General features: G+C 40.6%; 1 protein-coding gene across 1 annotated transcript in view; it reads right to left on the reverse strand.

The window, feature by feature from the left end:
• The window catches only part of LOC124547332 (pyrimidodiazepine synthase-like), a 41,954-nt gene extending 31,907 nt beyond the window's left edge, over nucleotides 1-10,047 (reverse strand). Inside the window, exon 1 of the mRNA XM_047125099.1 lies at nucleotides 9,961-10,047. Coding sequence (XP_046981055.1) covers nucleotides 9,961-9,985 — 25 coding nt within the window. The 5' untranslated portion in view covers nucleotides 9,986-10,047. The remainder of the gene's footprint in view (nucleotides 1-9,960) is intronic.
• Nucleotides 10,048-22,374: the final 12,327 nt, after the last annotated feature.

Consider the following 22,374-nt stretch of genomic DNA (forward strand, 5'->3'; position numbering starts at 1 on the left):
AGCTGTACCAGTACACGCCATCCAACCTCTGTTTGACTCAATGCCCAGGCGTAACAAGGCCGTTATTACGGCCAGAGGTGGCTGTTCTGTGTACTGAACACAGGCTATCAGGATCTATGCACCCAAATTGTGTGAAAATTTATTCGCATGTCAGTTCTAGTGTAATATATTTGTCCTATGAATACCCGTTTATCATCTGCATTTCTTCTTGCTGTAGCAATTTTAATGGCCAGTAGTGTATTTCTTAGCCGTGACTTATTAAACAGATAGTTCGGTAGTTTCCCCACATGTCAACACCTGTTTTCTTTAGGATTGGATTTATTATATTCTTTTCGAAATTTGAGGGTATTTCGCCTGTCTCATACATCTTGCTCACCATATCTTAGAGTTTTGTCAGGGTTGGCTCTCCCAAGGCTATCAGTAGTTCTAATGGAGTATTGTCCACTCTTGGGGCCTTGTTCCGACATAGGTCTTTCAGTGCTCTATCAAACTCTTCACGCAGTATCATATCTCCCATTTCGTCTTCACCTACGTCCTCTTCCATTTCCATATTACTATCCTCAAGTACATTGGCCTTGTATAGACCCTCTACATACTCCTTCCAACTTTCTGCTTTCCCTTCTTTGCTTAGAACTCATTTTCCATCTGAGTGCTTGATATTAATACAAGCGGTTCTCTTTTCTCCAAAAGTCTCTTTAATTTTCCTGTAGGCAGCATTTGTCTTACCTCTTGTGATATATGCCTCTACATTCTTACATTTATCCTCTAGCCATCCGTTCTTAGCCATTTTACACTTACTGTAGATCTCTATTTGAGGCTTTGTATTCCTTTTTGCCTTTGTCATTTACTGGATTTTTATATTTTCTCTTTTCATAACTAAATTCTATATTTCTTCTCTTACCCAAGGATTTCTACTAACTCTTGTCTTTTTACCTACTTGATAATCTGCTGCCTTCACTATTTCATATTCTTCTTCCATATTTCTTTCCCCGTTCTTGTCAATCGTTTCCTAATGCTGTCTCTCAAACTCTCTACAAGCTCTTGTTCTTTCACTTTATCAAGGTCCCATCTGCTTGAATTCCCACCTTTTTGCTGTTTCTTCAGTTTCAATTCACAGTTCATAGCCAGTAGACTGTGTTCAGAGTCCACCTCTGCCCCTGGAAATGTTTTACGATTTAAAACCTGGTTCCTAAATCTCTGTCGAACCATTATATAATCTATCTGAAACCGTCCAGTGTCTCCAGGGTGCTTCCATGTATACAACCTTCTTTCATGATTCTTGAACCAAGTGTTAGCTATGATTAAGTTATGCTCTGTACAAAATTCTACCAGGCGGTTTCCGCATTCATTCCTTACCCTCATTCCATATTCACCTACTACGTTTCCTTCTCTTCCTTTTCCTACTACCGAATTCCAGTCACCCATGACTATTAAATTTTCGTCTCCTTTCACTATCTGAATAATTTATTTTATCTCATCATACATTTCATCAATCTCTTCGTCATCTGCGGAGTTAGTTGGCATATAACTTGTACTTCTGTGTTAGGCATGGGCTTCGTATCTATCTTGGCCACAATAATGCGTTCACTATGCTGTTCGTAGTAGCTTACCAGCGCTCCTGTTTTTTTATCCATTATTTAACTTACTCCTGCATAATCCCTACTTGATTTTGTATTTATAACCCTGTATTCACCTGACCAGAAGTCTTGTTCCTCCTGCCACCGAACTTCACTAATTCCCACTGTATCTAACTCTAACCTATCCATTTCCCTTTTTAAGTTTTCTAACCTACCGGCCCCCTGACATTCCACGCTCCGATCTGTAGGACGCCAGTTTTCTTTCTCCTGATAACGACGTCCTCCTGAGTAGTCCCCGCCGGAGATCCGAATGGGTGACTATTTTACCGCCGGAATATTTTACACAAGAGGACACCATCGTCATTGAACCATACAGTAAAGCTGGATGCCCTCGGGAAAAATTACAGTAGTAGTTTCCCTTTGCTTTCAGCCATTCGCAGTACCAGCACAGCAAGGCCGTTTTGATTAATGTTACAAGGCCAGGTCAGTCAATCATCCAGACTGTTGCCCCTGGAACTACAGAAAAGGCTGCTGCCCCTCCTCAGGAAATTACACGTTTGTCTGGCCTCCGTTGTGGTTGCACCTACGGTAAGGCTTAAGCACGCAAGCCCTCCCCCCCCCCCCCTCCTCCCCCATCACCACCGACGGCAAGGTCCATGGTTCGTGCGTAGGGAAGCAGTCACAAAAAAATAATGCTTAATGTACAAATGTATAAATACAGCTGCTTCGCTTGCCTACAACCCGATATTGTAAACGTCTCTATGGCAGAACCTCTTCATAGATGTATAGACGGCTGTTGTTTTCGCCTACAACCATTTGCGCTTCGCAGTCTAAAACTGTCAAAAGCACTGCCACGTGTCAGGGATTGCCTTAAGCTGACTGTATGAGTGTCTTAGTAGTAAAGAATAAATGTATTAAAACTTCACGCATGATGGGGCATTTTTTCAAGCATCTCAGTGCTTAAGACGTCATAGCTCTTGAACTATGTGTCGGGTAATGAAGTATATGTGTATGTACATTCAGCGACATTTGTGGGTATTATCTGCGAAATATGTTGCGAATAGAGTGAGTAGCAAAGCAGTGCTAATTTAAACTTTATGCATAATGCGACAGTTCCTTCCGCATCTCAGTGTTTAATGACGTCACATCTCCTGAATCATATGTGTTACCAAGATATAATTTTGTAGGTGCATTTAGCGGCATATGTGGATACTATCGCCGGCCGCAGTGACTGAGCGGTTCTAAGCGCTTCAGTCCGGAATCGCACGACTGCTACGGTCGCACGTTCGAATCCTGCCTCGGGCATGGATGTGTGTGATGTCCTTAGGTTAGTTAGGTTTAAGTAGATCTAAGTTCTAGGGGACTGATAATCTCAGATGTTAAGTTCCATAGTGCTCAGAGCCATTTGAACCATTTTTTGGATACTATCTGTGCAATTTATTGTGAACAGAATTAGTAGCACGGAAGTAATAAATTTAAACTTCATGCATCATGATGCACTTTTTCACCCGTCTCATTGTTTATAACGTCTTATCTCCTGAACTATAATAGGTAGGTGGTTTTTCCCGCCACAGAACTGCACAGAATTGTTGCTTGGCAGTCTTGGATACACGTACCAAATTTGGTGAAATGAATATATAATTCATATAACTTACTAAAAACACATAATATTGTCAGATAACCAATATCTAATGTGCACATGATATATATGCTCTTAGTGTTAACTGATATTGTCGAGGCAAGGTCTTTTAGCATTGAAAACAGCCGAAGTGTCATCATACATGGAAACAACAGAGGTGTTACTGTACAGGTCAGATGCTTTTAACGTTAGTGATCTATTGATTAATTTGATTTTCAGTTTTTAAGTTTATCTATCCATCTTTTAGCGGCGTACATGCTGTCGATCTCTTCATAGTTTGTACAAAGTAACTAACGCACAGTGCTACGTAAAATAATGTAACCTTCATAACAATAAATACTATATTGAGAACTAAGCTCAGTGTAAGTTACATAACTATAAATCATAGTAATATTGATAACCATAATAACATATCAGTTGACACATAAATTTACATACAGTAAAAGTCGAAGTTTTAAGCCTTCTTTTGTACAGTCTATGAAATATTTCATTGTATAAAAGCCTTTTTTCACCCAACTTTGTAAGACGTTCATAAAATCTTTATTGCGATGATAGGTGGTTGACGCCGTAGTGCATCAAAAAAATTAATGCCGAGGTATACGTAACTTCTCTGAATTTCATAAACAAAAACTCTGTGAGGTGGTTTAATGTTAATTTACAGTCCAAATTTACACCTACAATTTAAAGGCCATTCAGTCAACATGAGAATTACTTAAGCTAAAAATAATATTCATAAGTTTACCACTAATGACTACTATGCTGGATGGAGTGAGCAGTTCTATATCGAAAACAATAAGTGGCGATAAGATCAAAACAATTTGCGAAAGAAGCAGAAACGTATCTACTCAAATTAATCTGTGACCGACGGTAGAATAAGATGTAGACCAGTTTCCGTATCTTGGAAGTTTTTTTAGTTAAGATGCCAATATTTTTTGTTCATTTATGGCTTCCTAAGGCTCATGTTTTCATCAGCAGTACAAGTGGGAAAGTCTTTGTTGTCTTCCAACAAGTGCAGTCCGTATGGAAATTAGACTCTATAGTTATTTCGACAAAGCTTTGGCTTACGCCTCTAAAATCCTACCAATTGCCAATGTGCATAAGAGACCTGAAAAATGGCACAAAAGTCAGCACATAAGCCCAATGATTTTCACCAACGATGCTTCAGGTGAAATTTGCAACTCACAAGGAACCCCCTGAGTGCAAGGTCGCAAGTTGAATCTTTTATAAGGCTCATCTGAAAGTACTGTGTTAACAATTATGACAGAAAAAATTTTAGCTGCTAATGACCCACCTTGTGCATCAGGAGGGCGACAGAAAATGAGTTTCCGGAAGCTGCAGAGATTAATTTCTAAGGGATGAAGGTATTAAATTTCACAAAATAGACATTGACGACGTTCGAGAAATGCTCAAAACAAGACATTAACTTGCACCATGAAGACCGAATGAAAAATGGCGCGTTACAATGATCACCAAGGTTCGCACCATCAGGATCGACGGCGAACTTCTTGGGAGTTACAAGCCGTGCAGGACGTTCCGGTAGGCATCCACTCCTAAGAAATGCATGTGGAATAATATTGAAGCAACGGGGTGATGAGAATTGATGGAATGTGATGACATGCAACCGAACGCGAAACAGTCTGGCTTGGATATTATCGTGAAACTAGCTATTGTTTAAGGCTGAATTTGTCCAGGAGTTCCAGGTGATATAACTGCAATGTCACACATTTTTCAGGAGGAATAGTTTGCTCCAAAGGAGTATGAATTCTGTACACAGACCAGGAATCAAGGAGAAGTACGTTATTTTGATTAGCTATTCGCCAAAAGTAGTACTTATTGTATAGTTGTAGAGTCCGCCCCCGATAGCTGAGTGGTCAGCGTGACGGATTACCGTCCGATGGGTCCGCGTTCGATTCCTTGCTGGGTCGGGTATTTTTTCCGCTCAGGGACTGTGGATTGCGCTGTCTTCATCATCATTTCATCCCCATCCGGCGCGCAGGTCGCCCAATGTAGCGTCGAATGTAATAAGACCTGCACCAAGGCGGCCGGACCTGCCCCGCAAGTGGCCTCCCGGGCAATGGCGCCAAACGCTCATTTCGTTTATAGTGGTAGTTGTCTTACGCCCATTTTCCCACTCTTGCTTGCTGTGACGTAAATATTGCTTACTGACCTTGCAAGAACAAGCACACGACAAGAATGGTAGGTCTTGACGGATGAGCCAAGGGACGAACTTGGCGGCAACACGATGCATTTCAAGATGCTGTGTCTGGATTTCATGACAGGATCCAATTGAAATGTTACATTCTTCTGCAATCTCTCGGATAGTTGATCTTCGATTGGCACGCACAATTTTGTTGACGTTCCTGCGTGAGTGCCGCCGATAGACGTCGAAGGGCGTCCTAAACGAGGGTCACCTTTAACTTCCGTCCAGCCATTTTTAAGCCATGTGAACCATTCGTAACACCGAGTACGGCTTAAGCACTCATCACTATAGGCGTCCTGCGTAATTTGGTGTGTCTTTGTAAAGATTTTCTTGAGCTTCACGCAAAATTTAATTCAGACGCGTTGCCCCTGTAACACAACGTTCTACTCAATACAGCAATGAACAATAACAGACATACAAGAATGAAACTTCCGGCAGTTACACATTAAACAAAGGCGTGTGCAGGGACGCTAACCGCATATCGCTGCAAGACACGAAATTACGCTCAAAATTAGGAATTGTCGGGATTTTTTTTTTTTGAACAGCCCTTGTATATGGACCTTGTAGACGAATTGTTCTTGTCAAAACTGGTCTTATTTTAGTTCTTTTATTTTGAGGCCACAATTCGCAAGTGAATGCAATTTTATTACGTAAAATAAACTTTGTTCAGTTTCAGTTATAAATACTGGTCGTCTTCAGTTACTCAACTATCCTACTTTATTAATTTTATTTGGAAATGTTGCGCATTTTGCAGTTCTCATCAGTTGCTAGGCGTTTGCTGTTTGGAACGCAACTTTTAACATATTCTTTTTTGAGTCAAAGGAAGAGAGGAGCTCACGAGTACAATATACTGATGACACTGGGTTTTTCGCATGTAGTGCCTCAAGAAATATCACCATCCGCCTCCAGGAAATGCAGACAGCGCGCTTTGTGCAACGACCAACGACAAGGATGGGTGGAAGGGGGGGGGGGGGATCAGAGGGTAGTTAAGGTCATATTGCAGCCTCATCCTCAATGCTTGAAAATGCGTATCCTGTGTGTGAACCTGTCGCAAAATCCGTCCTTCAGGGTGTACAAACCGTATACATCGAGCTCTAACAAGAACTCTCCATGTTCCACACAGCTTTCCAACTGCAGATGTAAGCTATACTCTGAAGCGGAATCAGAACAATTAAAGGACATGTGTACGAAACTGGCGCAAAAATTCTACGAAAATGCACGCTACTTAAACGAGGAACTACTAAACAGACTAAGCTAATATTGCAATACAGATCTACGCTCACGAATTGTAAATCAACAACGTTGACAAATAATTTAATGCATAAACGGTCATGACGATTTAAAAGCTACGAACTAGTAAGAAAACTAACAACTAATTTTCAAAAAAGCGACTAAAAGACAAACAACTTTCGCCGAGATATATTCTTCCACCTTAGAGAGTGAATTATGCCGCAGTAGTACCTGAAGACGAAAATTTTTTGCTGTTTTCGAAATGCTGTAGTAACTGACACTGCGATTCTGCCGTTCGCGCATAACGTTTCCTCCAGTCCTCGAGCGATAGGCGACAACAGTCCCTCGAACACGCTGGTCTAGTGCGATCGAAAACCATAAGTAAGTTCCAGGAACACAAGTTGCCAACGAATTCGTCGGCCGCCGAGAACAGGAGAAACATCGACTGTTAAACAGCGACTGCTTGCCTTATTTCTGTGAATTAGAGCTATAAACGAATACGACCTAGAACGCCTAGAGCTACGGCGAAGGCCAATCCTGGTGACAGCTGAATACCGCAATTTCACCAGCGTAGGCGCTGCTCGCCAAGTAGTGTGGCCAATGTGTCATCACGAACTTAACGCATGCGCACAATACACTCAGCCCACTAATAAATTGCAGAATGATCAGTCTTCTTCGCTCTTAGATGGCTCACGCGAGGACGGTAGGCCGGTGTCCTGTCGAAATATCCTGGAGTATGATAAACGGACGATCGGTTGCTCTCCCGTAACTGCCTTCAAGAGCTGTGTTCCTCTTCCAGACTATAAAGTTGCGCTGGTCTCACCAATACCAAAGAAAAGAAGTTGAAGTAGTCCGATAAATTATAGAGCCAAATCACTGACGCCCATTTGCAGTTGGAGTTTGGTACATATAACGTTTTCAAACATTGCGAATTACCTCTAGGAAAACGAGCTTTTGACACACAATCAGCACAGATTCAGGATACTTAATTCTTGTGAAACACAGCTAGCACTTTATTCTCACGAAGTAATGAGTCCACGTGAGTACTGAAGAGAATCCGTTAAATTTCGGCTACACGAATCTAAAGGGCTGTTACTTCAACTAATTACCTAAGAATTATAACTACGAATAACTTAAACTGCAATGAACACAAAGATAATTATGTGGGGAAAACCAACCAAAGACTGCGTTTTGTTAGCAAAATACTTAAAGGCGGCAGTACTAAAGAGATTGGCTACAGTTCGCTTGTCCGTCCTCTGCTAAGGAGTATCACTGTGCGGTATAGAATGCTTATCAGAGGATTGACGGAGGACATCGAAAACGTCCAAGGACCGGCAGCTCATTTCGTACTGTCGCGAAATGGGAGAAAGAGTGTAGGGATATGATAGGCAGGGTGGGGTGGCAATCATTAATATAAAGGCGTCTTTCGTTGCGGAGAGATCTTTCCACGAAATTTCACCCCCAACTTTTTCCTCTGATTACGAAAATATTTTTTACACCATCCCACATAGCAACAAAAGATCATCATATTAAAATAAGAAATCAGAACTCGAGCGGAAAGATTTAACTAGGCCTACAGCAGAGGCGGATATAAGCAACATAAGGCCATTTGAAAGAAAAATGCTGTGCAAAATCAATGGGCCTGTGAGATATGCAGAGGGCTGGACAATCAGGTAGCATCATGAATTACAACAGCTTACACAAGAGAAAGATTTGGTAATATTTATTAAATATCAGAGTGTACCCCGTGTATGACGTATGAAGAGGATGATAGATGATTGGATGCCGAAAGGAGTAGTGAAAGGTATACTGTATTTAACCAGAAGGGAAGGACCTACCAAGAGAAAAGAAAACAGAAGTACGGAGACATATTCTTGAGGAGGTCAAGGCTTATCAAGTCCCAAAGCGATAAGAGGAAAGCGTACCAAAAGATAATAAGAAACGCAAGAAAGCGCCTTCGTTTAATTCTACCATACGTAGAATGTTACGGAAACAGAAACAAACGAGATTAGTATGAAACCGACAGAAAAAATTTCAGTTCTTACGGTTGGAAGAATCCTATAACCATTTCCAATTCGATCCTGGCGATGAAACTAACGTCTTGTCATATGAGCTACTGGACTTACAGGTAGCAATTTAACTCATGCATACCCATTGTTCAGTCTCATGTGGATCTGTCTGATGCTGAAGCTAAAGGTACCAGGAAGCCGAGGATTAAATTCTGCATATCAAAATACAATTTAGAAAATTCAAAGCGACTAAGGTGCCATGCCTTAAATGAATTGCTGTTAAACTTGACAATCAGTACGCTGCGGATTTAACCCCTTTCTTAGTACAATTTTATTGATTTAGAAGTCACTGCAATTGCCATGCGCCGCTTATATAGAGAGCGTAACTTGCGTTGTAGAAAACGAAACGGATAAACAGAATTACAGGTCAAATTCTTAGTTTCTGTCTTTTACCATATCCTACTGAATACGGCACTTCGAACATTCTGATATTCCTGAAGGAAGATAATTTTCTCACAAAGAATCAGCACTTCGAGAAGAGCACTGGCATAAAACACTTATTGCTCGTTTTATACACCATATCTTGCAAACAGGAATTGCAAGACCACAGGTTAATTTCGAAAGGCAATTGTCGTTGTACGTTTTCGATTGATAACTAGGCTGCTATGAAAGGGAATATTTTTACAAATATGTGACTGACTCATAGAACTTTTGACATTGGTCAGTGAATGTTCAATATTATCAATGTTAACCGTATATGTGTTAACAAAGGAAGGTATGCATCACTCTCAGACTGCATGTCGATGATAACGCTACGTATAGAAAAACGGAGATATGCAAGATTATTTTGACAATATTTCCGATTCATATACTGAATAAAAACTGTCTTTAAAATGAAGCAAAGAAAGAAAATATTCACAATAGAGAAAAATAACACGGAAGTACAGAACCAAAAGATTATCATTAAGCTTCTGCTGTCTGTCATATCATTTCGAAAACCCAATTATAATACTAGTAAGTGATGGAACAAAGATGTGTCATTACTTGCAGGAATGCAAAACTAGCATCAAGCTAGTACTATTCGTCTTAATTGTAATACTGAGAATAAAAACGTAAAAATGGGCAGATTACGCATTCTCTGGCGTATGCTGAGATTTTATTCCTCGAAGCTTCGGTATTCGTTCCTGTCACCGAAACTTTAGGCTCATGCATACAAAAATTACTTCCAATAATACTTCAGTGCAGTGGAACTGCATTGGGGCCTTGATCGAAAGGTTTTAAAATCCCATGTTATACTCCACTTACCCTTTTTCAGGAACTTCACACCCATAACTGACTCTCGTGAAAACTACGTGTCCAACAAAGTGTGCGGGACTCTCTGTGCAACTCGTTGTCGGCTGCGCTTATAAAGAAACCGTGCGTATCTAATCTCGATGCTTCAAGGACTTTCCTTAGTCATGCACAAAGCAAACACCCGTGTTCAGCCTGACACTGCTAAAATGCTTTTTCTTTCTTTAAATGCTGAGTGACATAGAGGGGCGCACACAGAAGCGACGGATCGCAGCAGGTTCCGCAATCTGTCCGCATACCGCACGTTAGTGGGGATAGCTCAGATCGCAGCGATCGGTCGCTGTTCGCTCGTTATTGCCAAGCAATCTGACATATGGCTTGCAACGAATCGGCTATGTATACCAATATGGCTGCCTAACTGCGACTAATTTTTGGCTAGGTATTGAGTGTGGCTGTATATGTCTGTTTCGTTTTCCTGCGGCCACTTGAAGTAAGAATTTAGAAGAAGGAAGAAGTGAGAATTCATAGTTATTCAGGAAGAACCAACCCGACCGAAAGTGAAGTTGAAGAAGAAGTTGCCACTAAGGAGGTATATAAAACTATAGATACTGGTACTCTTCAGTTTTGCAGCAAGCAATATTTTGAAGCATATACTGTAGAAATTCGTGGAAAATCGAGCGTACTATCCTACAAATGATGGACTTACATCGTATACGAAATTGCTACTCGCATTAGTAAAGTTTATTTTTTTTCTAAATAAAATGAGGTTTTATTAAGTGGGCATTTTTATTCATATGTTTAGATGTGTTACAGTCGTGTGTCAGTTCCCTGTCCCCTTGTCGTTTCATATGATCTCTAACGTGCAGTATTCAACAAAACTTATGGAGACCATCAGAGCTACTATCAATAACATTTCGAGGCTACAAAACTATTGTGCAAATATATGACTTAGTTGTGTAAATACTTTGTAGTTACATTACATAAAATGGTTCAAATGGGACTTCCGAGGTCATAAGTCCCCTAGAACTTAGAACTACTTAAACCTAACTAACCTAATGACAGCACATACATCCATGCCCGAGGCAGGATTCGAACCTGCGACCGTAGCGGTCGCGCGGTTCCTGACTGTAGTGCCTAGAACCGCTCGGCCAACCCGGCCGGCAGTTAAATTACAAGACTAATAACTGAAGAAAGAACAATGGACTTAAAAATGTATTTATGAAATACAGAATGAAAAATGTATGCAACACACTTTGTATCAGTAAAAAATGTAATATATTCTGTGGCCTGGCTTACAGCTCTCAAGAAAGATGATTCAAAACAACTCTCATCAATATCAATTACATATTTTTTTCTTTTGCAATTGTTAGTCAGCGCACTATCCTCGCTGCCCAAGTACGTAATTCATTTTCCATTGCAGAACTTCACGACAAACTGACATTTGAAACACTGGTTGAATCTGCTTGGTAAATCTGTAGTGTGTGGCGGAGTTGAAATGAGCGACCGACTGCAATCTTTGGCGATCCGAAGTGCATGTGTTTATTGATGGTTTATTCCCCACAGTCACTCAAAACATTATGAATAACACACGTTTCTTGTCGACTCTCCTACTCCCTACCTACTGAAAGAATGTGATTTGAAGGTCAAAAATTTCATGCCTGAGTGTTAAGCTACCTCCCAACCACGTTACCCGTTCGGAAATCAACGTTAGCGGTATTGAGAATCTGAAGAAGAACACGCAGTTGAGTGAGCTCTTTTCAGGAGTTCCATTATTCTTGACAACAAAAGATTCCTAGTAAGCTGCATCCGATGTCTGTTTTTGTAGGTAACAGGTGAAAAAAAAAATATATATATATATAAAGTGTGTGTGTGTGTGTGTGTGTGTGTGTGTGTGTGTTGTGTAAATGAAATGGAGCAAAGTCATCGGAAAAATAATGAAACAAGCCTCACTTTCTGTACAGTTATCAAAATTATACTTCTCGAAAGCTTTGCTGCAAGCTTCTGGAACACAATGGACACAGACGAGAACCCTTCTCGACTACCAACCAAATACCAGAATTATACATAGTTCAATGGTATGCACTAATATTTGTAAAAATTACAGCACTCGAAAGAATGATCATTAGAAATAGAAATAATATCTTTATTTCGTTTACTTGGGCATTACTTGCGCTAAATAACTGGGATAAAACTGTGTTCTGCGAAAGAGACGTTAATGGTTGTCTTTTATAACTTGCGGGTGCGCAGATTAACTGCACATGGATATGTCACTACAGTTTTGTACCACTGCAAATACACAATCACTGTACGTAACGTACAACGTACTTGAGTGCAGCTGAGCTGCCATTACGCTCAGATGTCGTAGTTTCGAAGAAAGTCGGAGAAACAATCTCGTACTTCAACAAAGTGGGTGGAAAGCCATAAGCGTCGTGATCCAGCGAGGACAATATATACACACTGGAGGCGAGATTCAAATTATCATCAGGGTCGTACATAGCAAACAATATTCGGATCGAAATAATAGTAACATATAGGGCAGATGATGAGTAGTATCTCGCTGCATTAGCCGGTGGCTCCGACCATTCCGCAGCGCCCGCCGCGGTTCGGGCGTGAGTCACGATCGGTGCAAGTCGATGTCGCTACACAATCTCTGATGGCCAGCACATTCATTTCTTGGTCTCTACTGCTCGACAGTGGCGATGAAATAACCAGCTGTGCAAGAAGTGAAGGTTTGTTGGTAAAAAGGACAGATTTCAACAAAGAAGGAGAGTAACCGGATAGCAAAATTAGAAGCTTCGTTTCGACAATGGAGGCAACAAAATATTTAGAATTAACTGCGGTCTTTCCCGGCGGTGCACTATATTTTAGACTAATTTCCCGTGCTGTAACGGTTATTCAGCTTGTAAGGTGAATGGCGAAGTGTAGAACGGTTGCGTTCCGTGATGAATTAGGATTATCACCACAAGAATAAAATGTTTTCTGTAATATATCAATTTTCCTACAAAGTACTGTAGCTGAATTTCATCATTCTCTCTAAATTTCATGGACTCATCAGAGTACTCGTATTGATATTTATTTACTTTTCTGCTTTGGTGAATGTGTGGACCATTAGCCCTCTGGTTCGATGCAGCCTGCCACGTATTCCTCTCTTCTGCCAACCTCTTCATCTCTGGGTGTCATTTGAATCCAATGGTGTTTGTTCGATACGTCCCCTTTAAATACAGTATGATCGAACTTATTCCTAGACATCTTATCGTTCGTCTTATCATACTGTCCTTCTTAACAATGTTTCTACATGTTCCTTCATTCCATTATTTACTTCTGTGCAATGCTGACATCCAAATATACATTTGCAAGCTGACCCAGAGTTAAATGAATTGTAAGCCTGGGAGACGTCACAAAAATTATGGTGCCTTCCAAAACAATGAATGAGGAAACTTATGACTACTAAATGAGACACGAATCACAATTATTTTGAATTATTCCAGTAAAATTATTCACAAAACAACTGAAAACAGTGGCAACTTTAATATGATAAGAGCTTGGCATATCTGACTTGGGGTCAGGTAGGAGGGGGAGGGGGGGAAGATAATAATAATCATACAAAGTGAATTTATTGCAATTGTGAAGAGCCCAGTGATTGCCATGATAATACTTGCAAACAGGTTAGTTCTACAGAAAGAAATACGTCACTCTTGTGGTGGGAGTTGAAAACAGGTTTCCCTACACATCGTGTTTTGGTTGTTGCTCTATCTCACAACAGTATTGTAGATGGAGGCAGAAGTGGTTGCAAAATCAGTCATTAGTGGTACCAATGACCATCGCAAGTGCAAGGCAGCCCGAAATTTCTCTGGCAGTGCAGTCCAGTGATTCTCAGCGGTCCAGTGATGGAGCTGAAGATGAGTTTTGTGATGAAATTTTTAGATGAAGAAGAAGATTGAGTTCTAGATGAAGTGCTTTTTGCTCGAACATTTGTTACGAGGAAACCTCGCATGGCCGAGTTTTGTGCCTCTTACTGAATTTAGACTGGCTGGGCTCCTGATTTTCCAAGCACCGACCGACCGATAAAAATGCTCCTTACATTACTCCCCCTCTCCCCCCCCCCCCGGGCTCTTCTCTGTGTGGTTGACAAAACATTATACCTACCATTTTACACAAGAAAGCCACTTAACTCTCTCTCTCAAGCAAGCCAACACCGTTCGGAAACAGTGAGGATTTCTGTACTGACATAAACTTCTTCCTGAGCTTCTTTTATTTTATTTATGTATTATTTACACGTCAGTTTCCGTAGGACCAAATTGAGGAGCAAGTCTCTAAGGTCGTGGAACGTGTCAGTATGAAATTACAATATAAAAATAATAGCAGACAAAGATGGATACAGGTTACAGTCTCGGAAAACTACAGAAAAATTATCTAACCTCGCCGCAGACATCCGGAAAAGAAGACTAAAATTTTACGGTCATATCCACAGACTCCCAACACCCAGACTCTCCCACAAAATTTTAATATACATTGAAAAATTGAAAACCATACCCTGGATACAAGAAACCAAAACAGATCTAGCAAATGCACAAATAAATTCTTCAGAAGTTATAAACAGAAATGTACACAGGCAAAAAATCAATAGTTGGAAAGTACAACCCGAGAACGAAGTTTGCAAGAGACAGGGGACAAAATGGACAGAGGAAAGAAAAAGAATTCATGGGGAAAGAATGAGAGAAGTTTGGAGAATTAAAAAATTGAATCGGAAAAGCTTTGCGTGATCCGTATGGATCCAATCGCACGTAATAATAATAATAGCAGATAAAAATAAAATATTTATGAACCCGAAAAAAGTGAAGGCATAAGTTTAAGTAAACGTAATCAACAATACAACAAGAATCAGTTTAATTTTCAAGGAGCTCCTCGACCGAATAGAAGATGTGACCCATGAGGAAACTCTTCAGCACGTGGATTACTGTTAAGATTTTTGAATTCTAGGGGTAGTTCATTGAAAATGGTTGCAACAGTATACTGCACACCTTCCTGTACAAGAGTTAAGGATGTCCAATTCAAACGCAGGTTTGATTTCTGCCGAGTATTAACTGAGTGAAAGCTGCTTATTTTTGGGTTCAAATGGTTCAAAAGGCTCGAAGCACTTTGGGACTAAACATCTGAGGTCATCAGTCCCATAGAACTTAAAACTAATTAAACCTAACTAACCTAAGGACATCACACATATCCATGCCCGAGGCAGGATTCGAACCTACGACCGTATCAGTCGCGCTGTTCCGTACTGAAGCGCCTAGAACCACTCGGCCACCGCTCATTTTTGGGAACAACCTAATATTGTTAACAAGAAATGACAGTAAGGAATGCATATACTGAGAGGCCAATGTCAAAAATCCAGACTCGTGAACGGGGCTCGACAAGAGGTTCGTGAACTTACACCACTGATCGGCCGAACCGCCCGTTTCTGAACCAAAAATATCCTTTTAGAATGGGAAGAATTACCCCAAAATACACCATACGACAAAAGCGAAGTAAACCAGTTTTCGTGCCAACCGACCACTCGCTTCAGATAGCATTCGAATAGTTGCGAAAATGGCAGCATTAAGTCTTTGAACAAGATCCTGACACTGTACCACACAAGCGGCTCGTAGTGAAATTGCGTGCTTATGGAATATCGTCTCAGTTATGTGACTGGATTTGTGATTTCCTGTCAGAGAGGTCACAGTTCGTAGTAATTGACGGAAAGTCATCGAGTAAAACAGAAGTGATTTCTGGTGTTCTCCAAGGTAGTGTTATAGGCCTTATGCTGTTCCTTATCTATATAAACGATTTGGGAGACAATCTGAGCAGCCGCCTTCGGTTGTTTGCAGACGACGCTGTCGTTTCTCGACTAATAAAGCCATCAAAAGATCAAAACAAACTGCAAAACGATTTAGAAAAAATATCTGAATGGTGCGAAAAGTAGCAGTCGACCCTAAATAATGAAAATTGTGAGGTCATCCACATGAGTGCTAAAACTAACTCTTTAAACTTCGGTTACTCGATAAATCAGTCTAATCTAAAAGCCGTAAATTCAACTAAATACATAGGTATTACAATTACGAACAACTTAAATTGGAAGGAACACACAGAGAATGTTGTGGGGAAGGCTAACCAAAGATTACGTTTTATTGGCAGGACACTTAAAAATGTAACAGACCTACTAAGGACACTGCCTACACTACGCTTGTCAGTCCTCTTTTAGAATACTGGTGCGCGGTGTGGAATCCTTACCAGATACAACTGACGGAGTACATCGAAAAAGTTCACAGAAAGACAGTACGTTTTGTATTATCGCGAAATATGGAAGAGAGTGTCACAGAAATGATACAGAATTTGGGCTGGAAATCATTAAAGGAAGGCGTTTTTCGTTGCGACGGAGTCTTCTTACGAAATTCCAATCACCAACTTTCTCCTCCGAATGCTAAAATATTTTGTTGACAGCGACCTACATAGGGAGGAACGATCACCACGATAAAATAAGGGGAATCAGAGCTCTTACGGAAAGATATAGGTGTTCATTCTTTCCGCGCGATATACGAGATTGGAATAATAGAGAATTGTGAAAGTGGTTCGATGAACTCTCTGTCAGGCACTTAAATGTGATTTGCAGAGTATCCATGTAGATGTAGATGTAGATACAGATCCTGAATGTGGGTTTTCAACGATAGTTTACTATCTGTCGGAACACCTAGGAATTTGAACTGTTTAGCTTCACCAATCGTATGCTCATTCTGTGAAATTATAACGTCAGGTTTTGTTGAATTGTGTCTTAGAAACAGTAAAAACTGAGTCTTGCTGTGATTTAGCCTTAGTTTATTTTCTATAAGCTATGAACTTATGTGATGAACTGCACTATTTGCAACCGAGCCAATGCTGCACGCAACATCCTTTGCTACCAAGCTAGCGACATCAGAAAAAAGAAATATTTTAGTGTTACGTGTAATACTAGAGGGCATATCGTTTATATAAATAAGGTACACGAGTGGCCCCAACACTGATCCCCCCCCCCCCCCCACTTGACTGTACCCCACTCAGACCCCACACCACAGACATTCTCAACACTGTGAAAAATGACCTTTTGCTGTCTGTTGCTAATGTAAGAGGTGAACCAGTTGTGAGCTACTCCCTGTATTCGGTAATGGTCCAACTCCTGGAGCAATATTTTGTGATCAACACAATCAAACGCCTTAGTTAAATCAAAAAATATTCCTAGCGTTCGAAACCTTTTGTTTAACCCCCTCCAGTACCTCACATAGAAAAAAGAATATAGCCCTTTCAGTTGTTAAACGACTTCTAAGGCCAAACTGCACATTTGACAGAAAATCGTGTGATATAAAATGATCCATTATCATTACATAGCAAACACTGATGGCACAGAAATACGACTAAAATTGTCTACATTATCCCTTTGTCTCTTTTTATAAAACGGCTTTACTACTGAGTACTTTAATCGTTCAGTAAACTGACCATTCCTAAAGAAAAAATTACAAATATGGCTAAATACAGGTCAAATATGTGCAGCACAGTACTTTAATATTCTGCTAGGCACTCCACCATGTCCATATGAGTCCTTAGCCTTCAATGATTTAATTATTGACTCAATCTCCCCCTTATCTGTATCACAGAGGAGTATTTCATACATCAATGTCGGAAATACATTTGCCAAGAGAGTTATATGATTCCCTGTAGAAACCAATTTTTTATTTTATTCACCAGCAATCCTCACAAAATGATTGTTTAACACTGTACTTATATCTGATTTATCAATAACAGAAATATTTTTACTAGGAACTGACTTTATATAGTCAACCTTGTGCCACTGACCAGACGCTTCCTTCACAACCGACCATATGGTTTTAATTTTGTCCTGTGAATTATCTATTCTATTTGCATACCACATGCTCTTTGCCTTCCTAATAACGTTTTAAGCACCTTACAGTAGTTTTTGTAGTGGGCTACTATAACTTGATTGTGACTACTTCTAACGTTTTGATACAATTCCTGCTTTGCTCTACATGATATCCTTATCCCACTAGTCAGCCACCTGGGCCGCCTTTTGCTGCAAGTACCCCATTTAGAATGTTCTAACGGAAAGCAACTCTCAAAGAGCATGAGAAATGTGTTAAGGAAAGCATCAATATGTCATGTATGCCATCGGTACTATAAACATACTGCAGCTCTTGTTCCTTGGCGAGGTTTAAAAAACTCTCTATTGCCGTTGAATTAACTTTCCTACATAGTTTGTAATTATACGTGACATTGGTTTGTGTACTAAAGCCTTTTAGTGTTAAATTTTGTGCATTGTAGTCTGAAAGGCTTTTACTAACAGAATGCCCATCTAGTAATGAAGAATGAACAAAAATATTGTCTATGGCTGTACTACTATTCTCTTGTACCTTAGTTGTTAAAAACACAGTCTGCATCAGATCGTATGAATTTAGGAGATCTACCAACATCCTTTTTCTTGCACCATAGTATATAAAATTTATATTGAAGTCACCACATATAACCAATTTCTGGTACTTCCTATAAAGTGAATCAAGAACCCTCTATAGCTTGAGCAGAAATGCTCTGAAGTCACAGTTAGGGGACCTGTAAACAATAACAATTAGAAGTTTAATTTCACTAAATTCAACTGCCCCTAACAACATTCAAATATCTGTTCAGTGCAGTGCAGTGATACGTCTATAACCTTAAACGAAATAGTGTTTCTTACATACATCGCCACTCCCCTAACCAACAAGCAACTCCTTGAAAAACAGCCAGCTGATCTGTATCATGGTGAAGGAAGCCTCTGAATTGTCAAATTATTTAAGTGGTGCTCCGATATACCAATAATTTCAGAGTCAACATCTACAAGCAGTTCACTATATTTATCTCTAATACCTCTTATATTTTGATGGAATATGCTAATTCCTTCTCTACTTGCAAACATGACGTCCTTTGAAGGGGAGCCCTTAGAGGCACTTCCTTTAAGCAGGTTTACCTATCAGTTGACTTCAATTTAAAAAAGGCGCAGCTATAACGCCAACTACCACAGGAATTTTTCCATGAGTGATCCCACCACCATCCACTACACTGCCACCTATAAGCTTTGCCAGCATCTCATTCCCAAATGTATTGAGGTGCAGGCCATGCCTAGTGAGACCCGATCTACTGATAGACTCAACTGGCACCACGAAAATGTGACCCATGCCCTCTCCCATCAGTTCCTTCTCCAGCCGCATGTTAACGTGTCTAACAGCCGCACTAAGATGAGGCCGATCACGACGCCGAAACAGTTGCACGAAATGCACAGCTAGTCAGTTGTGCCACAAATTTCTCTTCTCCCCAATTCTATTCAGTACCTCCTCATTAGTTACGTGATCTACCCATCTAATCTTCAGCATCCTTCTGTAGCACCACATTTCGAAAGTTTCTGTTCTCTTTCTGTCTAAACTATTTATCTTCCACGTTTCACTTCCATACATGGCTACACTCCATACAAATACTTTCAGAAAAGACTTCCTGTCACTTAAATCTACAGGGTGGTCCATTGATCGTGACCGACCCAAATATCTCACGAAATAAGCGTCAAACGAAAAAACTACAAAGAACTAAACTCGTCTAGCTTGAAGGGGGAAACCAGATGGTGCTATGGTTGGCCCGCTAGATGGCGCTACCATAGGTCAAACGGATATCAACTGCGTTTTTTAAAATAGGAACCCCCATTTTTTATTACATATTCGTGTACTACGTAAAGAAATATGAATGTTTTAGTCGGACCACTTTTTTCGCTTTGTGATAGATGGCGCTGTAATACAGACATGTGACTCACAATTTTCGACGAACAGTTGGTAACAGGTACGTTTTTAAAATTAAAATACACAACGTAGGTACGTTTGAACATTTTATTTCTGTTGTTCCAATGTGATACATGTACCTTTGTGAACTTATCCTTTCTGACAAGGCATGCTGTTACAGCGTGATTACCTGTAAATACCACATTAATGCAATAAATGCTCAAAATGATGTCCGACAATCTCAATGCATTTGGCAATATGTGTAACGACATTCCTCTCAACAGCGAGTAGTTCGCCTTCCGTAATGTTCGCGCATGCATTGACAATGCGCTGACGCGTGTTGTCAGGCGTTGTCGGTGGATCACGATAGCAACTATCCTTCAGCTTTCCCCACAGAAAGACATCCGGAGACGTCAGATCCGGTGAACGTGCGGGCCATGGTATGGTGCTTTGACGACCAATCCACCTGTCATGAAATATGCTATTGAATACCGCTTCAACCGCATGCGAGCTATGTGCCGGACATCCATTATGTTGGAAGTACATCGCCATTCTGTCAAGCAATGAAACATCTTTGCCACCGATAAAATGGGAGCCAATTATGCTTCCTCCCATAGTGCAGCACCATACATTAACCCACCATGACCGGCCGCGGTGGTCTAGCGGTTCTAGGCTCGCAGTCCGGAACCGCGCGACTGCTACTGTCGCAGGCTCGAATCCTGCCTCGGGCATGGGTGTGTGTGATGTCCTTAGGTTAGTTAGGTTTAAGTAGTTCTAAGTTCTAGGGGACTGATGACCTCAGATGTTAAGTCCCATAGTGCTCAGAGCCATTTGAACCATTTTTTTAACCCACCATGTCGCTGATGTTCCAATTGTCGCAGCCATCATGGATTTTACGTTGCCCAATAGTGCATATTATGCCGGTTTACGTTACCGCTGTTGGTGAATGATGCTTCGTAGTTAAATAGAACGTGTGCAAAAAAATCTGTCATTGTCCCGTAATTTCTCTTGTGCCCAGTGGCAGAACTGTTCACGACGTTGAAAGTCGTCGGCATGCAATTCCTGGTGCACAGAAATATAGTACGGATGCAATCAACGTTGATGTGGCATTCTCAACACCGACGTTTTTGAGATTCTCGATTCTCGAGCAATTTATCTGCTACTGAAGTGCGGATTAGCCGCGACAGCAGCTAAAACACCTACTTGAGCATCATTATTTGTTGCAGGTCGTGGTTGATGTTTCACATGTGGCCGAACACTTCCTGTTTCCTTAAATAAAGTAACTATCCGGCGAACGTTCCGGACACTTGGATGATGTCGTCCAGGATACCGAGCAGCATACATAGCATACGCCCGTTGGGCATTTTTATAACAACAAGCCACACATCAACACGATATCGACCTTTTCCGCAATTGGTAAACGGTCCGTTTTAACACGGGTAATGTATCACAAAGCAAATACCGTCAGCACTGGGGGAATGTTACGTGATACCACGTACTTGTGACTATTACAGCGCCATCTATCACAAAGCGAAAAAAATGGTCCAACTAAAACATTCATATTTCTTTACGTACTACATGAATATGTAATAAAAAATGGGGGTTCCTATTTTAAAAAACGCAGTTGATATCCGTTTGACCTATGGAAGCGCCATCTAGCGGGCCAACCATAGCGCCATCTGGTTTCCCCCTTCAAGTTAGACGAGTTTCGTTCTTTGTAGATTTTTTCGTTTGATGCTTACTTCGTGAGATATTTGGCCTCCCTGTATACTCGATGTTAACAAATTTCTCTTCTTCAGAAACGCTTTCCTTGCCATCGTCAGTCTACATTTTTTATCCTCTCTACTTCGACCATCATTAATTATTTTGGTCCCCAAGTAGCAAAACTCATTTACTACTTTAAGCGTCTCATTTCCTAATCTAATACCCTCAGCATCACCCGAATAATTCGACTACATTCCATTATCCTCGTTTTGCTTTCGTTGTGTTCACCTTCTATCCTCTTTGCAAGACACCGTCCATTTCGCTCAGCTGGTGTTCCAGGTCCTTTGCTGTCTCTGACAGAGTTACAATGTCATCGGCGAACCTCAAAGTTTTTATTTCTTCTCCATGGATTTTAATACCTACTCCGAACTTTTCTTTTGTTTCTTTACTGCTTGCTCGATATACAGATTGAATGACATCGGGGATAGGCTACAACCCTGTCCCACTTCCTTCCAAACCACTGCCTCCCTTTCATGCTCTTGACTCTTATAAATGTCATCTGGTTTCTGTACAAATTGTAAACAGCCTTTCGCTCCCTGTATTTTACCCCTGCCACCTTCAGAATTTGAAAGAGAGTATTCCAGCCAACATTGTCAAAAGCTTTCTCTGTCTACTAATGCTAGAAACGTAGGATTGCCTTTTCTTAATCTTTTTCTAAGATAAGTCGTAGGGTCAATATTGCTTCACGTGTTCCAACATTTCTACGGAATCCAAACTGATCTTCCCCGAGGTCGGCTTCTACCAGTTTTTCCATTCGTCTGTAAAGAATTCGTGTTAGTATTTTGCAGCACCGGCTTATTAAACTGATAGTTCGGTAATTTTCACACCTGTCAACACCTGCTTTCTTTGG

Source organism: Schistocerca americana, chromosome 1 (assembly GCF_021461395.2).
Source record: "Schistocerca americana isolate TAMUIC-IGC-003095 chromosome 1, iqSchAmer2.1, whole genome shotgun sequence".
Taxonomy (NCBI): domain Eukaryota; kingdom Metazoa; phylum Arthropoda; class Insecta; order Orthoptera; family Acrididae; genus Schistocerca; species Schistocerca americana.